Source organism: Oryzias melastigma, linkage group LG15 (assembly GCF_002922805.2).
Source record: "Oryzias melastigma strain HK-1 linkage group LG15, ASM292280v2, whole genome shotgun sequence".
NCBI lineage: Eukaryota > Metazoa > Chordata > Actinopteri > Beloniformes > Adrianichthyidae > Oryzias > Oryzias melastigma.
The window spans coordinates 25,662,137-25,683,532 of NC_050526.1; the positions used below are offsets into that span (position 1 = coordinate 25,662,137).

At 37.7% G+C, this 21,396-nt stretch overlaps 1 protein-coding gene across 2 annotated transcripts; it reads right to left on the reverse strand.

Annotated features, from left to right (window-relative positions):
• Positions 1-961: 961 nt before the first annotated feature.
• mertka (c-mer proto-oncogene tyrosine kinase a) lies at positions 962-19,546 on the reverse strand. Of its 2 annotated transcripts, none has more exons than XM_024297027.2 (19): positions 19,336-19,546; positions 17,063-17,366; positions 16,886-16,986; positions 16,642-16,812; positions 10,932-11,018; positions 10,742-10,857; positions 10,474-10,663; positions 9,768-9,913; positions 5,990-6,125; positions 5,636-5,780; positions 5,201-5,289; positions 5,030-5,125; positions 4,315-4,395; positions 4,147-4,239; positions 3,959-4,077; positions 3,774-3,883; positions 3,536-3,695; positions 3,026-3,162; positions 962-2,370 (listed from the first exon to the last, which is right to left on the reverse strand). In XM_024297027.2, the coding sequence occupies exons 1-19, from the start codon at positions 19,403-19,405 to the stop codon at positions 1,941-1,943; spliced, it is 2,781 nt and encodes a 926-aa protein (XP_024152795.1). In that variant the 5' UTR covers positions 19,406-19,546; the 3' UTR covers positions 962-1,940. The 2 variants fall into 2 exon arrangements, with proteins under 2 accessions (XP_024152795.1, XP_024152792.1); XM_024297024.2 differs by having other exon boundaries at positions 5,636-5,783.
• Between the last annotated feature and the right edge of the window lie 1,850 nt (positions 19,547-21,396).

Here is a 21,396-nt window from a genome sequence, read left to right on the forward strand (position 1 = left end):
TTGCAAGTATTTATCACAAATATAAGCATTATTTGTGACTTCAGAGTATGTACCATACCAAATGTTAAATCAAAAATGTACCCAAAAAAACCAAAACGTAAATCTAAATACTAAATGTAAACCATGAATCTAAATATACATAATGATATAAACATCAAACATAAATTATTTAAGTGTTAAATGTAAATTTTATACATATAACTCTAAATGTCAAATCTAAATGTTAAATAAATGTTCAAATGTTAAATGCAACTTTTATATCTAAATGTACATAATAAATGTTACATTTAAGTGTTGAATAAAAATAAAAATAAATATTATATATTACAATAATAAAAAAAATTAAAACATAATAAAAATGAAATGTAAAGTAGAAAATAAATCTAAATGTTAATGTTGAATATTCTATTTAAATAAAAAAATAATAATTAAGGGCTGCACGGTGGCGCAGTGGTTAGCGCTCTCGCCTCACAGCGAGAAGGCCCCAGGTTCGAATCCCGGCTGGGACCTTTCTGTGTGGAGTTTGCATGTTCTCCCCGTGCATGCGTGGGTTCTCACCGGGGACTCTGGCTTCCTCCCACCGTCCAAAAACATGCTTCATAGGTGAATTGGTGACTCTAAATTGCCCCTAGGTGTGAATGTGAGAGTGAATGGGTGTGTGATTGAGGCCCTGTGACAGACTGGCGACCTGTCCAGGGTGTACCCCGCCTTCGCCCATCAGCAGCCGGGTTAGGCTCCGGCACCCCCGCGACCCCGAAAGGGAAGAAGCGGTCAAGAAGATGGATGGATGGAAATAATAATTAAAATCAATTTAAAAAATAATTTAAATGTTGGGAAATATGCTAATATGACCACACCCTCACTGTAGTCCAAGCTTGGAATCCAGTAAAATAATACTATAAAATAAAAATAAAAATGTAAAAAGTTGATTGGAGCAAGAGGGAAAAAAGAGCTCGTCAACCAGAACTTAGAACTTTATAGCAGTTTTCAGGAACAGATGTTGTGAGCATGAAAAATGCTTTTGTTGTTGTTGTTTTACAATCATTTATTAAAGAAGGAGGGGGGGGGTGAAAATAAACTGCAAATATTAGAAACTACAACTTATAAAGCATTTAATAAGATTAAATGCATTATGTGATAATTTATTAAGTGGATTTCAGAATCTAAAAAAAAAAAATAACACTATCCACAGTGCATGTAGATGTTTGCACTGAAAATAGTATTATTTTAATGCCTTTAAACTAATAATAATTAAAAGAAAAAAAGTCTACAGTTGAATAACTCATCTACGACAATATTTTTTAATAGACAATAGATTGTCACAACTTTGGTAAACAAAATAAGAACAATATATATATATATATATATATATATTTAATAACCACTTTTTCTGGATGCAAAATTAAAACAAATCAAATATGGTAGAGACATTAAATGTAACATTTGATCATAGATCAACTTCTAGTAAATGAAGAAACAGAAAAGAAAACGTAATATTTAAAGGACTATAAAACATACCAAAATATAATGTATTTGATCAAAGTGGCACAGCAGCTTATCTTTCTGAATTCTTTCAAAGCGACATTTTTAAGCATAGTTTTGCATTATATAACTAAGAGCTGTTTTTATTTTTACACTATTGCATATTATTTTAAAGTATTATTATAGTGTAGTATTACTGGCTTTTTCACAAATAAATTAAAGTGTTTTCCTTGTTTTTACCAGATCATCGTCTACATGTTCTGTTTTATTCATGCTGGACCGTAAAGGTTTTCACAGTTGAGAGGTACATTAAGCTTATGAAAAACATGTACACATACACATACACAGAACAATAAGCTGGCCACTTAAACCTGTGGAACAACAGGGAAATGGGAAAGAGTTCCAGGTTAGTACTAAAGAACCTTCATGAGTTCTTGCCACAGTTTTTGTACCAACTGTTACAAAAGACGCGAAGTGTCACTTGAGCCTTGATCCGTCGCCGTCCCGTCAGTAACCGTGTCCTCCCGACTTAACGAATCACTCGACAAAAGAGGAGTGTCCACCGTGGGTTTCTGGGAAGAGTTAGAAGAGATCACCACCACGTAGCGGTCACTACCCTCGTCCTCCTCGTCCTCGAGGTGTTCGTGAACGTCTGCGGTGACCACAGTGTTTTTTGCTGCCTTATGGCTGCAGGAAGGGGAGGAGCTTGAGACTGGCGCGTCCCCGTCAGGGTCCTCTTCAGGAAAGCTGGTGTTGATATAAATGGTGCCTTCTCTGCTGGTCGACTCTGGAAGCTTTTCCACCAGCTTTTCCAACATTTCCCGCAGTTGGGTAAACACGGGGCGATCCATCGGGTCCGTTCTCCAGCAGCTGTACATGATCTCATACCTAGGAAGGATTAATATGACTCAGTGCATGTCTGCTAATTATGGATTAATACAAATATGAACATTTATTTCTATAAAATCCCATTTTTGCTTTTAATTCTTCAAAAATAGTGATAAACCAAATATCAAATCAATTTTTAAGAAGTTGTTCAGGGAGCTCGTCTTTCATTGTGTTGAATTAATTTAAATAAATAAATTGTTGCTTTCCTAACACAAGGGCAACACTGAAAATATTCACATTTCATCAGTATACCATCAATTTAGGGAAATTACAGAACAATTTAATTGTTTTTGTTTTTAAGGCACTTTTCCAGAAATAGTTTCTCAAAAGTAATTTCTTAAAATTAGTGCAGTTTGTTTATTGGTTAAAGGGATCAATTATCCATTTTCTTTAAAAGATACACTTTGTTTTTTAATGACTGAGATGGAAAATCAACGTAAACTAAATTCTAAAAAATGTAGATTTCACAGGAATAAAACTCCAGTAAGTTGGATACATTGATTATTGTGAAACATTCTAGACAAAAATAATGTGTTAAACATCAACACATAACGGTGTTTTTAATACTTTTTTTAATTCTAAATTTACATTTTTGCTAATTTGGTTTGGATGTTTTGCCTCAATAGCGAGACTTTCAAAGGAAAAGAGAACTCACAGTTCATCCAAACAGTCTGGTGGCTGCTTCAATCTGTTCCCTTCGATGAGATGGTCATAAATCTCGTGGTTCTGCACTCCGGGGTATGGCGTCATGCCGCGAGTGGCAATTTCCCACATGGTCACTCCGAATGCCCACTGCAAGACACACAATTTCAAAATAAGATTCTGTTCTGTTTTTTGTAAAACATATATTTTTTTTATTTTGCTTTGTATAAAAAAAGACAAAGAATACAAATATGTTTTTAATATTATTTAAGATTTTGTAATTTATTAGGAATCTATTTGGTTTATAGAAATAATAAACGTATGTCGTTTATTTTGAAAAAAAAATACCTTTTTCCTGAACAATAAAAAACAACATCAATCTTTGAGATTTTTCAGGAATTTGACTCAGATCAACGACAGAAACAGAAAGAGAGACTATAAGAAGTCAGTTCTTCTTTCAGAAACTCTTTGGGGTTTTTACAGGGACTTTAGTTTTACTGCAAACAATGACACGTCTTCTTACCACATCGCTCTTTACAGTAAAAACTCTGTCAGCGAGACTTTCCACTGCAATCCACTTCACAGGCATTTTGGCAATTCTGCCCTGCCTGTAGTAATCCCCGCTGTAGATCTTCTTAGATAAACCAAAGTCGGCCACGCAAACGGTGTTATCATCACGCAGCCTGAAAGATAAACACAATCTTACAACCGCTTTGGCTATAAATCCTAATTGGTTATATACATTTTTTTTAAAAACCTACATGCAGTTTCTTGCTGCCAGGTCACGGTGCAAAAAGTTTCGCCCACTGAGATACTCCATCCCCGCAGCGATGTCCACCATGAACTTCAGGAGAGTCTGAACGGGTAAAAACTGCAAACAATAACACACAAAACATCAGTATAGCTTCAGCCTTTTCCATACGAGTGTTTTAGAGTGATACTTTACCAGCGGACTCTCCCCGAGGCGCGAGCGCAGCAGGTAGCTGTGTAGATCTCCATACTTCATGAAAGGTAAGATGACCATGGGTTTGGGGAAGTGTCCGGAGCTTGTTTCCAAGCACACGCCTAAAAACAGCAAATAAGAATGTAAAAACAAATGTAAAGGAAGAGATAAGAAGTATTTTTTGTTCTTACCGAGCAGTTTGATGACATTGGGATGGTTAAAGTCCTTCATGCAGGCTGCCTCATTCAGGAACTCCTCAATCTCCCTCTGAGAGAAGCTGTCCACTGTTTTACAGGAGATTCTGGTGTTACTCGTGCACTTTTAAGTTTATTAATGTGCATCTAAAGGTAAATACTCACATTTCATCGTCTTTACAGCAACTTTTTCATGTGTGCCATCTTGTTGTGTTAAATGTCCCTCAACCACTGAGCCAAATTCACCTGGTAAAGAGATATCACAAATAATCTTAAAGATTCAAACTTAGGACTTTAAGACCCACTCTGATGAAAATAATGCTTTTGTGGCATTTTTCTGACACTGAAAGCAAATAAATTAACCTTAAAACTGCATTTCTGGCTATTTCTTTATCAAATTTGGTTTGAAAAAGATCAAATTTGGGATGTAGAAAATACACTCGATGGGATTCTGATGCATCTACTTGTAGAAAACTAGATCCATGCATGTCTTTGTTTTCCACATCTGAGCTTGAATCCCGCTCAAAACTGTATGGCTGGATTGGTCTGAAATGCTTTTTTTTGCACCAGTAATGCTAGGGTAGCGTTATGAGGGGCTGTAAGCTAGCAGGAGAGTGTGTAAAACGAGAGCTCTAAGCAGCGGGAAGAGGAATGGGGGCGGGGTTGCTCTGTGCCAATAATCTTGCCACAACTTAGGCTTGAATTTCTATTGAACTCCTGCCGCTCTGCAGAAACTATGTCCAAGAAAGCAACACAAATGTTTTACATTTTTGCTTAAAAGGGCATAATCATCTTCAAAAGTGATCGGAGCGGGTCTTTAAAACATTTCGTAATCTTTTTTAAAATAATTAGATTTAAGTGATTCAAAAGACCTGCTCACCCTCTCCGAGAATCTTTCCTATCGTCAGAAAATTCCTCTGGATCATCACATCCTGCAGTTTCTCCTGAAGCTCATCGCTAATGCCGAGGTTTCTCACTGCAGACATACAGCAACTGATCAGACCACACAACAGAACCTTCAAGTTCTTCTTTTGGACACTCATGAACATACATGTGACGACCACTGCTGATCGGTTGTAGGATCGGTGGTTGGTGAACTGGATGATCGGCTCCTGCTTTTCACTCTGTCCACACTCCAGCCTGTAGAGGGAGACAGAGAGCAAGGCAAAAACATCTGTTTAAAAAACAAACTCTAAAGCTGAAATTCAGCCAAAGAGGTGGGCCCGAGCCCTGTTTTCCTCTCTGAACAGACGTCTGTGACACATTCCTGTTCATATCCTTTGATGGAATGAGTCACAGCATCCATAATAAGAGAGTTACTGCAGTTATCACTGTCCCTAAAAGCAGATAATGATAGTTTAAAGGAAGCAAAGGCAGTTTAATGAAAGAAGTCTGTTTCCAGGTATAAATAGAAACTTTCCTTTTTTATTTTGAAAAAAAAAAAAAAGAACTAGAAGAAGACAAAACAAGTGGAAAGTAAGCGTACCCAAAGCAGGAACTGGAAGTTCTGTTGTGATAGCAGAGAGTCACCCAGAAGACAATCATCAGAAGGCAGACGCTGAACACCACGGCCAGCACAGCCAAAACAGAGTAGGGGACCCCTGTGTCAAGTCCGGAGGGGGGGATCACCACTACTTCAGAGACGAGAGGAGATGTTCAAGTCAGTCACACTTTTTAAAAAGATCAAAAAGATGATCAGAGTGGGTTACTTTTGAGTCAGACTAAAGAGCTGCTTTTGTAAATAACCTGCTCGGAAACCAACCCAGAGCTGAGCGTCGGTGGACAAAGTCAGCAGCTCAAAGATCACATAACTAGCAGATTACACGAGGGGGCAGCTTACTGTCCGCGGGCACAAAGAGGCTCTCGGGGGGGCTGGACATGCCGGCCCCAGCCTGGGTGCAGGCTGCCACCACCACACTGTAGGTTGTGTTTAATTCCTTCACAGGGATGAAGACCTCGGTGTTGGCAGTGTGGACCTGAAAATAACACAAAAACAAGCCACATTATTTGTCTGTGAACCTTTATCCTCCTTATTAATCAATACCTTTATGGTGAGAAGATTCTGTATGTATCTAGAGCCTTTAGTCCCAACAGCCCATACATGTAGATACGGGCTTTAAAGGTTAAACTTAAGGACGCAGCAAATAAAAAAGGGAAGTTTCTGCTGTTGAAAATAATACTGAAATCCACGCGTTGAAGCAAACTGTTTTGTTTCCTTTCCTAACTTGACATTTGCCCTTCCAATAAACCCCATCAAGTCCTGCAGATACTTTCAGTCTGAATTTGTGGAACGAGGGTGTGAAGAACACCTCCAGTGAAAAGGGAAGGAGCTAAAGTTTCAGGATGAGCTTGAAACATGTGATGGAAGTAACCCTGCATTTCAACACCACATGGTAGCATCTGGGATTCGCTTGAAAAAAAAAAGTGCTGACAAGAAGCGGGTAATGTCTATTACGTCTGGGACATCTTTAAAGACTGCAAATGTGAGGAGTCAAGCTTGAAAGAAAAAAGAAAGCAGGTGGATTTCAGCCGGATTATTCCACACAAAAACAGACTTAAATCATCCTCTTTTGCACATTTATAAAGGAATTGTCCCTGAACGGTGCTTAAGAATTCGGGCCTTTAGTACCCATCACATTCCATAGTGTCTGATGACTCATGATCACATGCCAAGAGGAGAAAAATACTGATGGTCAGTTTTCACACCGTCAGCTTCCTTGAACTGCAAAACACACAGGAAGGACAGGAAACATGCTATTGTACTCCAATGCACTGACTAAAGCGTGATCATGCAGCAACAGCTGTGCAAGCAACTCCATTAAACTATATAAAACAGATCCATTAGATTCAACTTTTCCTGAAATAAGGTATGAAATACACCTCTTTGCTTTGGTGGCTTAAAAACTAGAAAAAATAGAAGGTGGGAAAGTTTTTATTTCAACAAAAGAAAAATAAGGTAAGATTTACCCGGTAAGTAAAACTTCAACTCTCCAACATGACTCAGAATGGCCATAAAATCATCCAGTCAGTGCATGCATATCCTCATGTTGTTCTACATAAAAACACGTCATGTTTGAGTTCATTACAGGAACTTCTAACATGTCTGAGTTTAAGAAAAGATCAAATGGAAAAGAAACAATAAAAACAGTTGGGTGGCTTAGAGGAAAAGTAAAAAAGCATGTGTGCCTTTAAGTTGACTTCTGTTTAATGAAGGAAGTAGGTTGAACTTTGAAATCCAGAACATGGAAGTGAGGTTTTTGTTAAATCCTTAGCTTCAGTGTCTTTAAAGCTACTTTTAACAAACACATTTAAAGAGGCTTGCATGAGCTTGATATGAAAGTTTAAGTGCAAATGCCTCCATCTCTGTGATGTTTGATGGTCGTTATGCTACTACGGGCTGACCGAGGATCAGTCAGATTTATATCTTCCATGTCACCTAAAGGCATTCCAGGATCTTCTTCTTAAGGTCACCCTGTAGGTGTCCTGCAGTAATTCAGGAGTTCTTTTAAGATCTCTAGTAACCAGCTCAGGACCCTTGAATTAGTGTCTTCACAGTGCTCCCAAGTAGTACGTTTTTGAATACGACACATTTTTCAAAAGATCTAAAATTATTTATAAAGCATCTGAAGACAAAATGTGGTATACCTGACCCTGCTTGTTCTCTACTATCCCTGCACTTCTTTAGGACAAGTGATTCCTGAATGTGGTTGACTGATCACGCGTCTCTTCCGCACTTTGTTTGGGCACATGATAAAATAAACTCCTTTCTGCTTAGACACCAGTTTGATTTAACATAAAATTGAAGCTTTATGGCAGCACTGCAATAATCTGGTCTGCATTCAAAGCAGAGATAAAGAGAAAATTGGGTCATTTAAAAGAAAAAAGAAAATTGCATCCAGTTCCTCCAATGAAAATAGTTCTTGTGGCTTTTTTCTGATGATAGAGAGCATATATAAAATTGCATTTCTGAGTATTTCTTTATTCAAATCCTTGAAAAAAAATAATTGAAAAAATCCAGTTTGGGAAAAAAATGGTCTTTGTCCTAGAAAACAACACTGTTTATTTATTTATTTATTTATTAATAAAAATGTCGTAATCATGATTATAAGACCCCTGGGAACAATTTGAAACTAGATCAAAATATGATCTGAGTGGGACTTTAAATCACACATAAATGCACATGATCAGTCAAACTCTATGAACATCTTTACTGCATTCAGTGGGGATCATGATAGTCTGACATTTAAAGCCAGTCTGGTCATCACCATATCAGGCTGCCACAAGGAGAAAGCGCACACAAGTGTAAAGACCTTGACAAATTCTTCTCTTCATGTTGTGACTTTGTATTTATTTGTTTTCAAGTTTGGAGTGAATTTCACTCCTCTTGACTTCCCAGGCTTCTATAGGACTGTAGGCCACTGTCTGTGGTTGAATCAGTGATGTTTGAACCGTGGTTGTCGTGGTTTTAGGTTTCCCAAAAAGAAGTGTTTTCAAGCCAATTATACGTTTGGCTCAAATCTCAGCTATATTTTCAGAAACTCAATGATCAAAAGAGTGTTTTATAAAGCATTCGACAGGCATCCTCACTGTCTATTTTTAAAGGGCCTATATCATGCTAAATCAACTTTCGCAAGTTTTTTTTGTTTATTATGATGTTAATTCCTCACAAAAATACCCCAAAGCAGCGTTTTGCTCCATTCAAAAATCTCTCAGCATTCCTTTCCAACCCTTCCCTATGAACACCAGCTCCTTCCAATCCTTGAGTATGACTGGGTCCACACATTCATACAGTATGAATGTGAGGAACAGCCCCTTCAAGGAGGAATCTTCACATTCAGGACCCGCCCCCAGGCTAACACACACGCACACTTTCTCTGTGGAGCCAGCGGTAATCGGCAAAACTATTTCATTTAAAGCTTTTATTTACAGTTTAATTTTAATTAAACACAGACACAATTCCGAGGACAGCTCTAGGATGACATCATGAATTGGGCGACGTCCACAAGGAGCAAAAGGTGGAGCTTCAGAGATCGAGACATCTTACTTCCTGGTAAAGAGCTCACAAATAACTCATATTTAATAAAAAGCTATTCTTTTGTGTGCTAAAGGTAATATATTATCATATATATGGATATAGTTTACTCTCAAAAGGATAGAATAGCATCATATAAGCCCTTTAGAAAAAAATAATAAAACCAGGCTTTTAACACAGCATGAGACACATATTTATACTTTTGACCTTTAATTTTTTTAACTTCTTAGTTATAGTTTCTAATGTTTTTGAGCTTTTAATGCACAGCGTCTTGTATGACTGTGGTCATTTTAAGGCACCATATAAATGAGTGAAAACATGAACTTGATTGTTAGTGTGTTTATGCATCACTTAAATAAATGCTAAAAGGTAAAAATAACATAAACAATGACTAAGCTTCTGAATATTTTTCCCAGAGCAGCTGAGTTTGGTGTTGTGTGGTTTCTGCATTTGAGGATGTGGGACAGAACATGCTGAAGATGATGGTCTGACTTTGTCCTGCTCAGAAGTTTCTTGAGAAACGCAGCAGCAGGAGAAGCTTGTGTCTGAACTGCACGTGTAGTGAGTTTGTGGTCGCAGCGCTCACCTTACTGGATTGTGTGTTGTATTTCACAACAACTTCATAACCCCGGAGGACGCCGTTCATCTTCTCCTCAGGAGGAGGCCTCCACTTGATCATCAGCCAGGATTCGTTCAGCTGCACGGTGACATTTCGAGGATAAACCGATGGCACTGAGGGTGTGATAATGAAACAGTAAAAACACTGATCAGATGATGGATGAGATTGAGCAAAATCTTTATTTAGAATTCAAACTATTGATTAACATCTTTAATTACATGTTGGAACGTGCGCTTTTCTTGAACTGGCAAATCAAATCTTTCAACCAAAATATCCCCTGTGGTGGTCAGAGGAAGGAAACCGGGAGCAGCTCCACCCAGTAGGAACTTTGTGTTTTCCTAGTTAGGCCACACCCACTTCCCGAGTGACCCATCAAGAAAACAGCTAAGATTTACTGAACATCACATTTCTCTCAAGTGGATCTGCTGTTAAGGACAGTTTTGAGTGAGTCACAAACACTGTTTACTGTTCTGAGGCTTTCCCTGAGCACCTTTAGAATGGAAAAGTTTACTACTTTTACTGTACAATTCTGAACCACAAACACAAAGAATGAAATACTGAAGCTCAAATCCAACATGATACAAATTCAATTTTCTTCTTTTTAATAATCCGATCCCATTTTACATAGAAGTCAGCCTCCCAAAATCTCCAGCCTCCTTCAGCGTTCACTCACCTCCTTCTGTGGTGTTGCTCTGGATCCACGCCGAGACAGGAGATGACCCCAACTCGTTGCTACAGGAAACGCTCATGTTGTACCGCGTCATGGCTTTCAGGCCCGGAACTTCACAGTGAAAAGGAGGCACCGCTGCGTTGATGAATCTGGTGGTCATCACCTCGCCTTTCCTGGAACTCACCTCCTTCACCTTTGGGAGTTGGAGAACGCAGGTGACGGATCTGATCGTGCCAAAGCAGACACTGTTGGTTCAGATTAAAGGACTCACTCTGATCTGGCATTTGGTGATCGGGGAGAAACCGTTATGTCCGGGCGACCACGTCAGCATCAGCTTATTGGACTGCCTTTCAGTCACTTGAAGGTCCGACACAGGACTCGGCAGAACTGAGACACCAGAGAAACTCTTTCAATGCCACAAAAAGTGAGCTTTGGAACAGCAACAGAAGATTCTTTCTTACCTTTGATGTTAACACTTGCCACTCTTGACGTGGTGACGCCTTTCGCGTTGTGAGCTTCACAGCTGAAATGCGTATACTTGTCAACACCTGCAATTAAAACATCAAGTTAGACACTTCAAAGAGTGGTCTTTTAATTATGATTTTAAAATTTTAAGCAAAATGAAAGAAACGTGTTGTTTTCTAGGACATAGCTTCTGCAGAGTGGCATTAGTTCATTAGAAATCGGGGTGTGCTTTGGAAAGAGGCTATATAGCGATACGATACGCATCGCGATACACAATATACACAATATATTCCAAGACTATACAATTTTTCACTGTTTTTTTATAGCTGAAGCTCCGTCCAAGCTGCATTGGACGGATTCATTGCTTCACTGGTTTTTATCTACAATTCACCGAAATCCACGTTTTCATCTGATACTGGCAGCAATGTGGCATGTACGATACATAGTTCGATACTCATCCCAAGTAAAAACGAACAAGTAAATTTCTCATTATCACAAAAACCACAAGGATGACTGAACATTTAACCTGCAGCACGGTGGATGATTAGACAAGCAATTCAAGTGTTTAAGGTTTAGAGATTTCTGTTGTTAAGGGTTTAAGAAGAGGAAAAGAAAACTGCATTATTAATAGTGAGTCCCTAGAAAACAGTATCGCTCAAATAAAAATGAATTGGGAAGCACCAGGCAAAATCCTGCTCTGAAACAAATAACATTCCTCTGAAATAATCCAGTCTCCTCGTCTACGGGATCCTCTATGAATGAACATGTTATTTTGGTTTCTGCGTGGTGGAAACGTGCAGTTTCTAATGTGAATGTTCAAAATGTTAATGAGGAAGTCCTATTTGAACTTCCTTCACTTTAAGAAGTGGCGGAGACCGCAGGGAAGTTTCCTGAAGGAAACCTGCTACAGACCAGGTTACGTTCATAGAATCAGTTGCCATAGTGATTGATTCTGAGTTCAGCTTACCCCGCTTCGTGAAACAGGTTTGGTTTCACCCACTTTCACGAGTTTAAGTTATCTCCATTTCTTAAACCAAAAACTCAGAGTTTTCCTAAATTTGGAGTTCACAAACTCAGAGTTCCAACAAAACCTGCTTCTTGAAATGGGCCCCTGCTCAAAGATGCTCAGTGTGTTGTGCAGCCAACTAACAATCGGAGGTTTAGGTGGAAAACATAAGTAAGACACTGAAGGATGCTCATAAATAATTAATTAAATATCCTCTTGTCAGCATTTAAATATGATGCAACTATCGCTGAATGAACTGTAGGGATATATCGTCGAATCGATTTTTCCCTACACCCCTAATTACAAATACTCCTCTGAGTTGAGGGTGGCATTATTGGCCTGGAGCAACCCCACGCCCCTATTCCCCCTCCTCATTGCTGAGAGCTTTAAATAAAGAAATGCTCAGAAGTGTAATTTTAAGCGTAATTTTCTTCATATATGTCCATCATTGTCACATAAATTCCCCAAGATCATGTTAAAAACACCAAAAACACATTTTCTTGGTCTTTAACTGAGCTCTGAATCTACAGCTCCAGATTCATGCCAACGCTTACCTCATCCTTTTTAGAAATTACATTTTGTCAAGTCGACTTGAGAATTTTTCAAGAACAACTACATTTTTGCAGGATTTTTTGAAAAACAGCTCAAAGATGAAAATTAAAACTAGGTTGCAGCTGATAAGATTCTTGTATGTTTTCTGCACCGTTCTGGTTGTTAAGTTTCTTTAAAAAGACAAGTAAATTTACCTGCATATTATTTATCCATTTTTATTTGTTCTTGCCTTTGGTTTTTTGTGAGAGTTTATGATTCAGTCAACAACAGAACAAATTGTGGTTGAAGAGTTTTAGGGATGTGGCTTCAACCACATTAAGGTGCTGACGTTTTGTGCAATGAAAACAACACTTCCCATGTTGGTTCTAGTCATCTGTCACGGTCTGCTCTGTGGTCAGCTTTGTGGAAAGATTTCTGAGATGGGGACACTGGAAAGAACAGACAAAAGGGCCATTATTTCAAAGAGGGCCCAGTCCTGCTGTAGCTGGATGCAACCATTGCTGCTGGAAAGGGAAAGTGTGTGTCCTGGAAAACAGTCAGCCAGGCTGCAGCCATGTTTTGTCCTAAGAAATTGGCTAAATTTTGGTTAATGGAAAAAATGTGAGATGTAGTATTCAAGGCATGAGTCATGAGTGAGCTTTTAAAGACCCACTCCAATGAAAATTGGGTTTTTAACATCTTCTTGTGGCATTTTTCTGATGATGGAGGGCATATATTAAGAAAATTCCACTTAAAATTGAATTTTTGAGTATTTCTTTATTCAAATCGTTGTGAATCAGGAACAGATGAAAAAATGCGGTTTAAAAAAGATCATATTTGTGGTTTAGAAAACAAGTTTCCTGCTCTGCTCCAATCCAATGCATTCACTTGTAGATGGTTAGATCTTTGTATTTCTTGGTTTCCTCGTCCGAGCTGGACTGTAAGCTAGCGGAAGAACATGTAAACAGAAAGCTCTCAGCAATGAGGAGGGAAGAAGGGGATGGGGTTCTGCCCACAACTCAGGGGTGAATTTCTAATGAACTACTGTCAATCTGCAGAAACTATGTCCTAGAAAACAACATTTTTTTATTTGAGTTAAAAACTGCATATCCATAATTAAAAGACCAGTGGTAACACTCTGAGAATGGCTCAAAAGATGATCAGAATGGGTCTTTAAAGTCCCAAATTTGCTTTTTAGGGAAAAGAAACAAGTAAAAGTTAAAGTAGCAGCCATTTCTGCTTTCAGTCGTGCTGGTGGGCGAATCAAAACAAAAAGGAAATCTCACTAAAATGTGAAAGTTCGGGCATTTCTATGGGAAGTGCGACTGAGCTCAGGGTGGGTTGAAACGGCCATCGTGCTGCATGTGGAAATCCAGCTGTTTGGATCCAACATCCTCTAATTATCGGTTTAGGGTTTTTCCATCTCCGTCAGCTGCTTCTTCTCTGTAACATCTCAACTGCATCGTTTCAGCTTTCTGCAGCTGTTTGCCACATTTCCAACATCCTCTTAAAAACAACAAAAAAGGCAAAAGCTGTTAAAAAAATGAAGATCTAGAGCTTCTGTTCAGTTAAATTAATTTAGTTAAATTCCATTCTCCATGTTTTTTTTGTGTAGGTTTTCTTTTACTTAAGCCTACAAGTTTAAGAATGTGATTAGTCACAAACATCAATCAACATTATTCTTCCTCCAAAAGTAATCTGATGTACTCTAATGATATCAGTAACCACAGATAAGCGGACTGGAAGTGAGTGAATGCAGAATGGCTTTAAACTCTTTGTTTATCTTGTGTTTTCTGCTGCACCGAGGTCTGCTTGTTGGCTGCAGCCTGCCAGCCTTTGCGTCCATCCCCTCCCTGCTCTGTAGCGGGCCGCCCTGTGAATGGTGGCTTTGTTTGCTGATCCAACCCCCGAGCAAGCTCCCCGTGCAGCCCCCTCAGCCAGAGCCTTTGCACTTACAGGACCAGAGCAAAGCTCTAAACCTTTAACCCTCTCAGTTTTTGGCTTCACCGGACTGCAGAGCCTGCAGTAAAATCACAATGAGGGGGTTAGAGTAAACAGAGCAGAGGTATGCTTCCAAAAACATCTGTTTGCTCTTAAGTAGACTCCCGGTTAGGCCCTAAAGACATCTTTAACCTAATTTAGTTTTTTACTTTTAACTTTTATTACTGAAACACTCCAAAATATCAACATTTTTTTTACTTTTAAAGGAATATTTCAAACAGACACTTTAGTTTAAACTCATTCATGGTACTTATAATATTGTTACTTATCGAATATTTAAATTTACTTCTTAAGAATATTATTTAGCAGGAACAAGAAACGTCTAAACCTGTTTTTTCTTGAATAATAAATTCTACAATATTGTAATATATCATTATTCTCGTTTGTGTATCCATATTTCATTAACAAATATCCATATTTTAAGCAATAAAAATGTGCTTAAAATGTTTACATCACTACTTGATTAAATCATGTAAGTGAGGGAAAACATCTGTGAATTGTATTAACCCTCAAAAATTTTCCAAAAAGTATAAATTAGAAACTTTAAACTGCAACTAAAGGGGGCTCACTTTAACTTCCGGACTGAAACAACAACAGCTACAGTTAGCTGCAATTCAGCAAGTAACCACTAGGGACTTATGCAAGAAACGTAAAACAATCAAATAAAACACAGATGCACTCTTTCCGTTGTCGTTTTAGGTGTATTTAACACAAATTAGTTAAAATTACACTAAGATTATGCTATTTTGTAATAAAATTTTACTTGATTTAAAAAAAGGGTGATAGGTATTAAGTGGTCTGTGTTCCTCAAACTATGTATTTCCTTCCCTCGGTTTGCTCATTTTTAGTAAAGTTCAACTGCATGAAATGATTAAAATGAGAGCTATCACATGGACAATACAAACTAGCTTCAAATCAGCCCTTTAAAATCCCATGACCACTCATGTCTTTCGTTACTTTAGCTTCCTAAACACTGATAAAAACCAAGGACTGTGGAGACTTTTTTTTTCAAATTCTGTCTGGATCCTTTTCACACAAATTGCATAATGAAGAGAAAGCACTACATTTCAACCCATAAATTTCCTTACATTTTTATATTTTTTATAATACCAAAGCACTTAAGAACAAATAAAAGGTTATGTGTCGGTTCATTTGTGTTGGTTTCAAGTGTGTTTTTTTTCTGTTATTTCTGTTTATAACTTTCAAGCTTTCCCTTGTTACTGTGTTAATAGCTTTGTCTATTGAATAAATGCAAACCAAATAACATTTTCTGTCATACATTGTTATTGTGCAACCTTGTGGAATTATTTTGTCTTACTCAAAGATAATAATTAAAAAAAAACAGCATGCTGACCCCAAAAGTTGACATTTTCCACTGTTGTAATGCATATAATGACCAATTGTATTATCTTGAATGCTGGTGTACATTCAGTAAACTCTGACCATGCACGAACGGCCGCTCTTAACCTTCAAGAGAGCTACATCCACAGCAAAAAGCAGCTGCTCCAAAGCATGTGTGTGCTGAGACAGCAAAGACAAGCAGAACTTGAAACCACAGATAAAACGCCAAACTGGTGATGCCATTTTTCATGACCAGTTCAAGTCTCTTTGTCAAAAAAACAACCAATGAACCCCAAATAGAAGAAGTCCTAATAGGTGATTAAAAAAAAGATTTTATCATGTTTTGATTTATTGTGAAAGCGTTCCCAGTGGTGTTCTTCGCCAAAATCAAAAACCTATAGTTTTCTAGGACATAAGTGACAGAAGCTCTTTAGCACTGTTGGCACAACCAACCCTCCCCATTGCTGAGAGCTTTTTGTTTACATGCTGTCCAGCTGGCTTACAGCCACTTACAAACCTCCAACCTTACATTAACGGTGCAACAAAAATGTCACTATCCAGCTGTACGGTTTTGAGTAGATGCCAGCTCAGACAAGGATAAAAACCTTAATTATCTTTACATATATCCTCCATCATCAGGAAAATGCCATAAGAACTTGTTTAAAACACCTCAAACACAACTTTCATCAAACAGGGTCTTTAAAGTGTTTTTCCCTTTAGGAGAAACAAGCCAAGACAAGAAAAACCCTTGAATGGGATCCTTGCATGCCTTACGTCCCCTACAAGTTGGTCCTGGAAACAGAGGAATGCTTCCCTTAGGGTCTCACCTGGAACATGGAGGATGCTGGGAGAATCCTGATTGTTGTTGTAGGGCAGTTCATTACGACGCCAAAGGATCCGAACGGGTTCTGGAGGTCCTTCTGCCACACATGACAGATTGAAAGGTGTGTTCCTTGTGATGTTCACGTCCTCTGGCTGTTGTGTGAACGTTGGGAGGCCTGTGAAACAAGAGAGAAGTGCTGAGGTGTCAGAAAAAGCAGGCCTGCGTACAGGGATCTGAGTAAAACTCACCTTCCACCTCGAGAAAAATAGGCTGCGACTGTTTTATTTCATTGTTGATGCTCAGACTGCAGCGATACTCTCCAGCATCAGATCTGCCCACTCGATTGATGCTGTAATTTTGACAAGAAGATTATTTTTTTTTTTTTACTTTTTTAATCACATGACCTTGTTGAGGGTGTCACCTACAAAACCGTGGAGAAAACAGTCATGATGCCGTCTGTGATGGTCCGCAGCTCACTGACTTTGTGAATGTTATCGGGCAGGTCCTCGCCGTTCTTGCTCCACATTATGCTTATTTCGGGCATCGTGCTGGGTATGTCGATGGAGCAGTTGAATTTAGCTTCATTACCGTCGGATAGCTTGATGAAGCGAGTATCGTGCTTGAAGTGCAGCTGTTCAAATTCCTCTCTGCTGAGGTAAATTCTGGAAACATGGCGAGGTACCACTAAAGGCTCGGAAGTCCTGCTTTGCCGAGTTAAGGAAGACTGAGCTGTTAAAGAGGAACATCAAACATTTCACTTAAGGAGGGGGCGGAAGGAACATTTCTATGTTTCCTTACATGCTTTTAACCCTTTCAAAGCTTCATCAAAAAGTTCATTTTGAATAACAGAATCTGGTGGAGACAAACTCTTAAAAATCTGTCAATTCAAGCTAAATATCCCAAATTTGCTAAACATGTCTTCTGCCCTGTTCCAAAAAATATATATAAAAGACATCAAGTTTATATTAAATGCAGCGTTTTTCTTTAACAATCTGCATCAGAAAAAAACACATCAGTTCAATCTTGTATAAACAGGTTTTTATGATAGAACCAGGACCAGATAACCAGATGTAGATGCAAAAAGAAGAACTTTTTATCAAAACTAAACAAAGTGAGCCTACATGCTGATAAAGAGATTATAATTCTCTCATGATAAATGCTATTCAGTAACGGACATTTTCCATTCTTTCCAAAACTGGAAGTCCTTCCTGGTTCATCCCAAGGTCAGACGAAGAAGTAAATCTTTTTACATCAGACTCTCTAGAGTTGGCATGTCCCAAGTCTGGCCGTGAGCCAAATGTGGCTCACATTCAAGTTTCCCTTTACAATGAACTACAATTTCTTGATGTGATTGGCTGATTTCTGTTAAATTGTGCCAACTTGATCTTCAGAGCCAAACAAGTGGAGCAGAATTATTTTTACCTGTGATTGAAACCACAGTGGTTTGTAGTTCTAAATATAAAATAGCTGTTTGTGTTACTTACATTGAGAAGTATTTTTATAATTAATAATAAGTAGCATATCATGTGAACCCAAATTTAAAATAGATGAAAGATTTTGTTCCAAACAGACCTTGTGTTTTATTTTGTCTCTGTCTTTCAAATATGAAATTTTCTGTAATTTTTGTAAAAATATATTTTGATGTTTTTCTGTTCTATGTGAAGAAATACAAAGTATTGCATAAAACACATAGATTTAGCAAATAGTTATTTTACATTTAATGTTCTAAGGCTTTTAAGACAATTGAAGTTGACTGTTTTAACCCTCAAACATTTTGCCTCGCAAACTGATTCTCTGCAAACGTTTGGACACCCCTGCTTTGGAGTATTAAATGTTTAACTTACAGACAGTAAATTTCAATTGTAATGTTTGCTCCACATCATTCAAATATGTTAAGAAACAAGACATTAACATGTAAAAAATTCAGAAAATTAAGCTTATCAAGGTGAAAATTGTGAACCTGTTGTAAAGCATGGTGGTAGAAGAATGATAATATGGCTTGTTTCACTACATGATAGAAAAATACTTTACTCTAAGTGTTTTCTTATGTAAACTTTATAAAACACTTAAATGAAGCAAATAAACTTTGCAAAACAATGGTATATTTAAATAGAACAATGTAAGAAAAACAAAAACATTTTTAATTAACTAATTAAGAATTTGCTTCCATAAACATATATAGTATCACAAATTATCATGAATGTATACACTCAATAGGAAGTTCTCACAGCATTAAGAGTGCATAACATACACCAACTTTTTTCTTTAACTTCTTTAGACAGTTTTGTTTGTTTAAAGTTCTTACCTTAAAATAGATCTATATTAGTTTACCCTAAATTGCTTAAAATAATAATAAAATGCACTGGGTGGTTTTAGTCAATACCTACCTATAAATAAAATTTAAAACATAAATTTTCAACTTATTTTTTTTCCTCACTTCGTTTTAATCCACTTTTTATTACTTATCTGTCCTTCTAACGCATTTTAACCCTATCTGTGGTATGTGAAGTACTTTGAACTGCCTTAACCTGCTTTGGATAAACTTTGATTAATTCTCTCAGTAATTATCCAGGTCCCGGAGCAAAGGTCAAACACATTTCCTCTGCTGTAAATCCAGGTGACACCACTGTTACTTTCAGGGACACCAGTTTAGTCCAGGAAAACTCGAACTCTCCCTGTAAAAAAATAAACAACTTACCGCGAACCGAAACGCTCAGCAGGAGAATGAGCACGGCTGCCGTAGAGAGAAGAGCGCAGCAGGTTGACATCTTTACTGCTCTTTACTGGCCCACTGCTTAGAAAGAAGTTTGAATAAAAGTGGTCGAACAGAAAGATTCAAATCCGGACAAACGCAGCATGACCCGCGTGGTGCGTGGATTCAGCGCAGTCTGTGAAACTTCAGACCACAGGCAGCACGCATTTTACTGTGTGGAGACGTCAGAGATCCCGCGGAGGCGGGTCCCTGAACGCAGCACCAACAGGTTCAGGGTTTTTTTTATTCTTTCTTTTTCACTTCAGATCCACCAATCTGTGCATATATGCCTTTTATGTTTATTTCAATAATAAAACAATACACAACTCGTGTTTAAAAAGAAGAATAGGACTTTTAAGTACAGCAACTCCTCCACCATGTGGTCAGTTTTGGTCATGCAGCTCAAAGTTTGCGTCTAAAAAGAGGAGAAAAGTTTAGTCCAGCAAAACGATGAGCTATTTTTTTACTTGTCTAAACACTAAAGAAGGTTAATTTCAAATATTTTTATCAAAAAAAATGCCAAGTTACCTGATTTAGAAAAATCAGAAGATTACACACAATTTATCTGAGTTTTTTGTCTTTCTTAGAGCTTATTTTATGTTAAGAGCAAAATAAAATGAAAGAAACAAGGTGAAAGTCTTACATTGATGACAGAATTTGAAGTTATAGGGCAGATTTTTGACATATGAAAGTCATTTACTGTTTCTGCTGCGTAAACAAGAGGCACCATGGGGAATACTGTACTAACAAAGACCAGATGTTAGAAACGTAACAGAAAGTTTGAGTCTTACGATTACAACATTTAATTTGCTGTTGGATTGAGTCAAACTAATATTTTTTTCCTCAGATTTCTGAAATACATGTAAAAAGTAAACCCTAACTACGATAAACACAGGTTCAATGTCAATTAAAAAGTTTACTTACATTTTCTAATTTGAAATCTGAACTAATTCTTAAATCTTAAATTGGCTCTTTTTTCTAGGGGTGTAACAGATCACAAAAATCACGGTTCGGATCGTTTTTCGGATCAGTTGAAAGCAAATTTTTTGGAAATGCTTTAAATCATATATTCAGTATCAATATAAAGTACTTCCCACACACAATATTTATATATGCAACATTAAAACGTTTTCTCATTGACGCCTATTTATTAAAACAGAATATCTTTAGAGTTTGAACACAAACAAAATGCTAAAACATGTAGTTTCTGACTACATTTGCATGTCTTGCGACCAAATCTACAAAAACTGTGAGAAAAGAATGCTTAAAAATAAACAGCTGCTTCTCCAAACTCGGAGATTCTTTGAATCCAGAAATTGAAACGTGTACCGATGCTTTTATTCAGGTCTTAACATTAAATAAACCTGATATCTATCCATCCGCGTCAAGTTGAGTAAAGTTTGTGACGGAAGCTGCAGGGTTTTTCCTGGCTTAAAATAAGGTGGTGGTGTCTCGTGGCGACTTCAGATTTGTATACCTTAAGAAGTTTATTTTACTATTGTTGTGGTTATTTCATAAACGTTATTGAACATTCTTTCAATTTACATATTTTACTATTATTAGATCACCTCATTATAAAACATAAATGGCTCAATGTAACTAATTGAGCCATTAGTTAACTAATGTAATGTAACTAATTGAGCCACTAACAAACCGTATATTGATACACAATAAAACAACTAATTATTCTAGTTTGAAGCTCCATACAAAAGCCTCGGGCAAATGTTTTAACAAAATCCTCAAATTCATCACTTCCAACTCTTACAACTAACTGGATGCCCCCCACCCCCACCCCTCTGTCCGTTTACGAGCACGCGCAGTCTCTCCTTTCCTCTTTCCGCGCGGATAGACAGACTGTCTCCTTTTTTCTTTTTTCACGGAGGTTCTCCTCTAAATCAGGTGTTTAAACTCCTGATTTTAAAGCGTGTCTTCTCTCCCTCGGAGTGGTCCGCGGTACACACGTGTCCGAACCGTGGCTTCTGATCCGTACGGACCACGGATCATCCG

What these genes read in the sequence shown, in the direction of transcription:
- mertka (XM_024297024.2), bottom strand. Translation starts at nt 19,405, where the DNA reads ATGTCAACCTGCTGCGCTCTTCTCTCTACGGCAGCCGTGCTCATTCTC. An exon ending in ACAACACACAATCCAGTAAG is followed by an intron (nt 6,126 to 9,767) that starts GTGAGCGCTGCG and finishes TGTTATTTTCAG; the next exon opens with GTCCACACTGCCAACACCGA. An exon ending in TTACTGTAAAGAGCGATGTG is followed by an intron (nt 3,163 to 3,535) that starts GTAAGAAGACGT and finishes TGTGTCTTGCAG; the next exon opens with TGGGCATTCGGAGTGACCAT.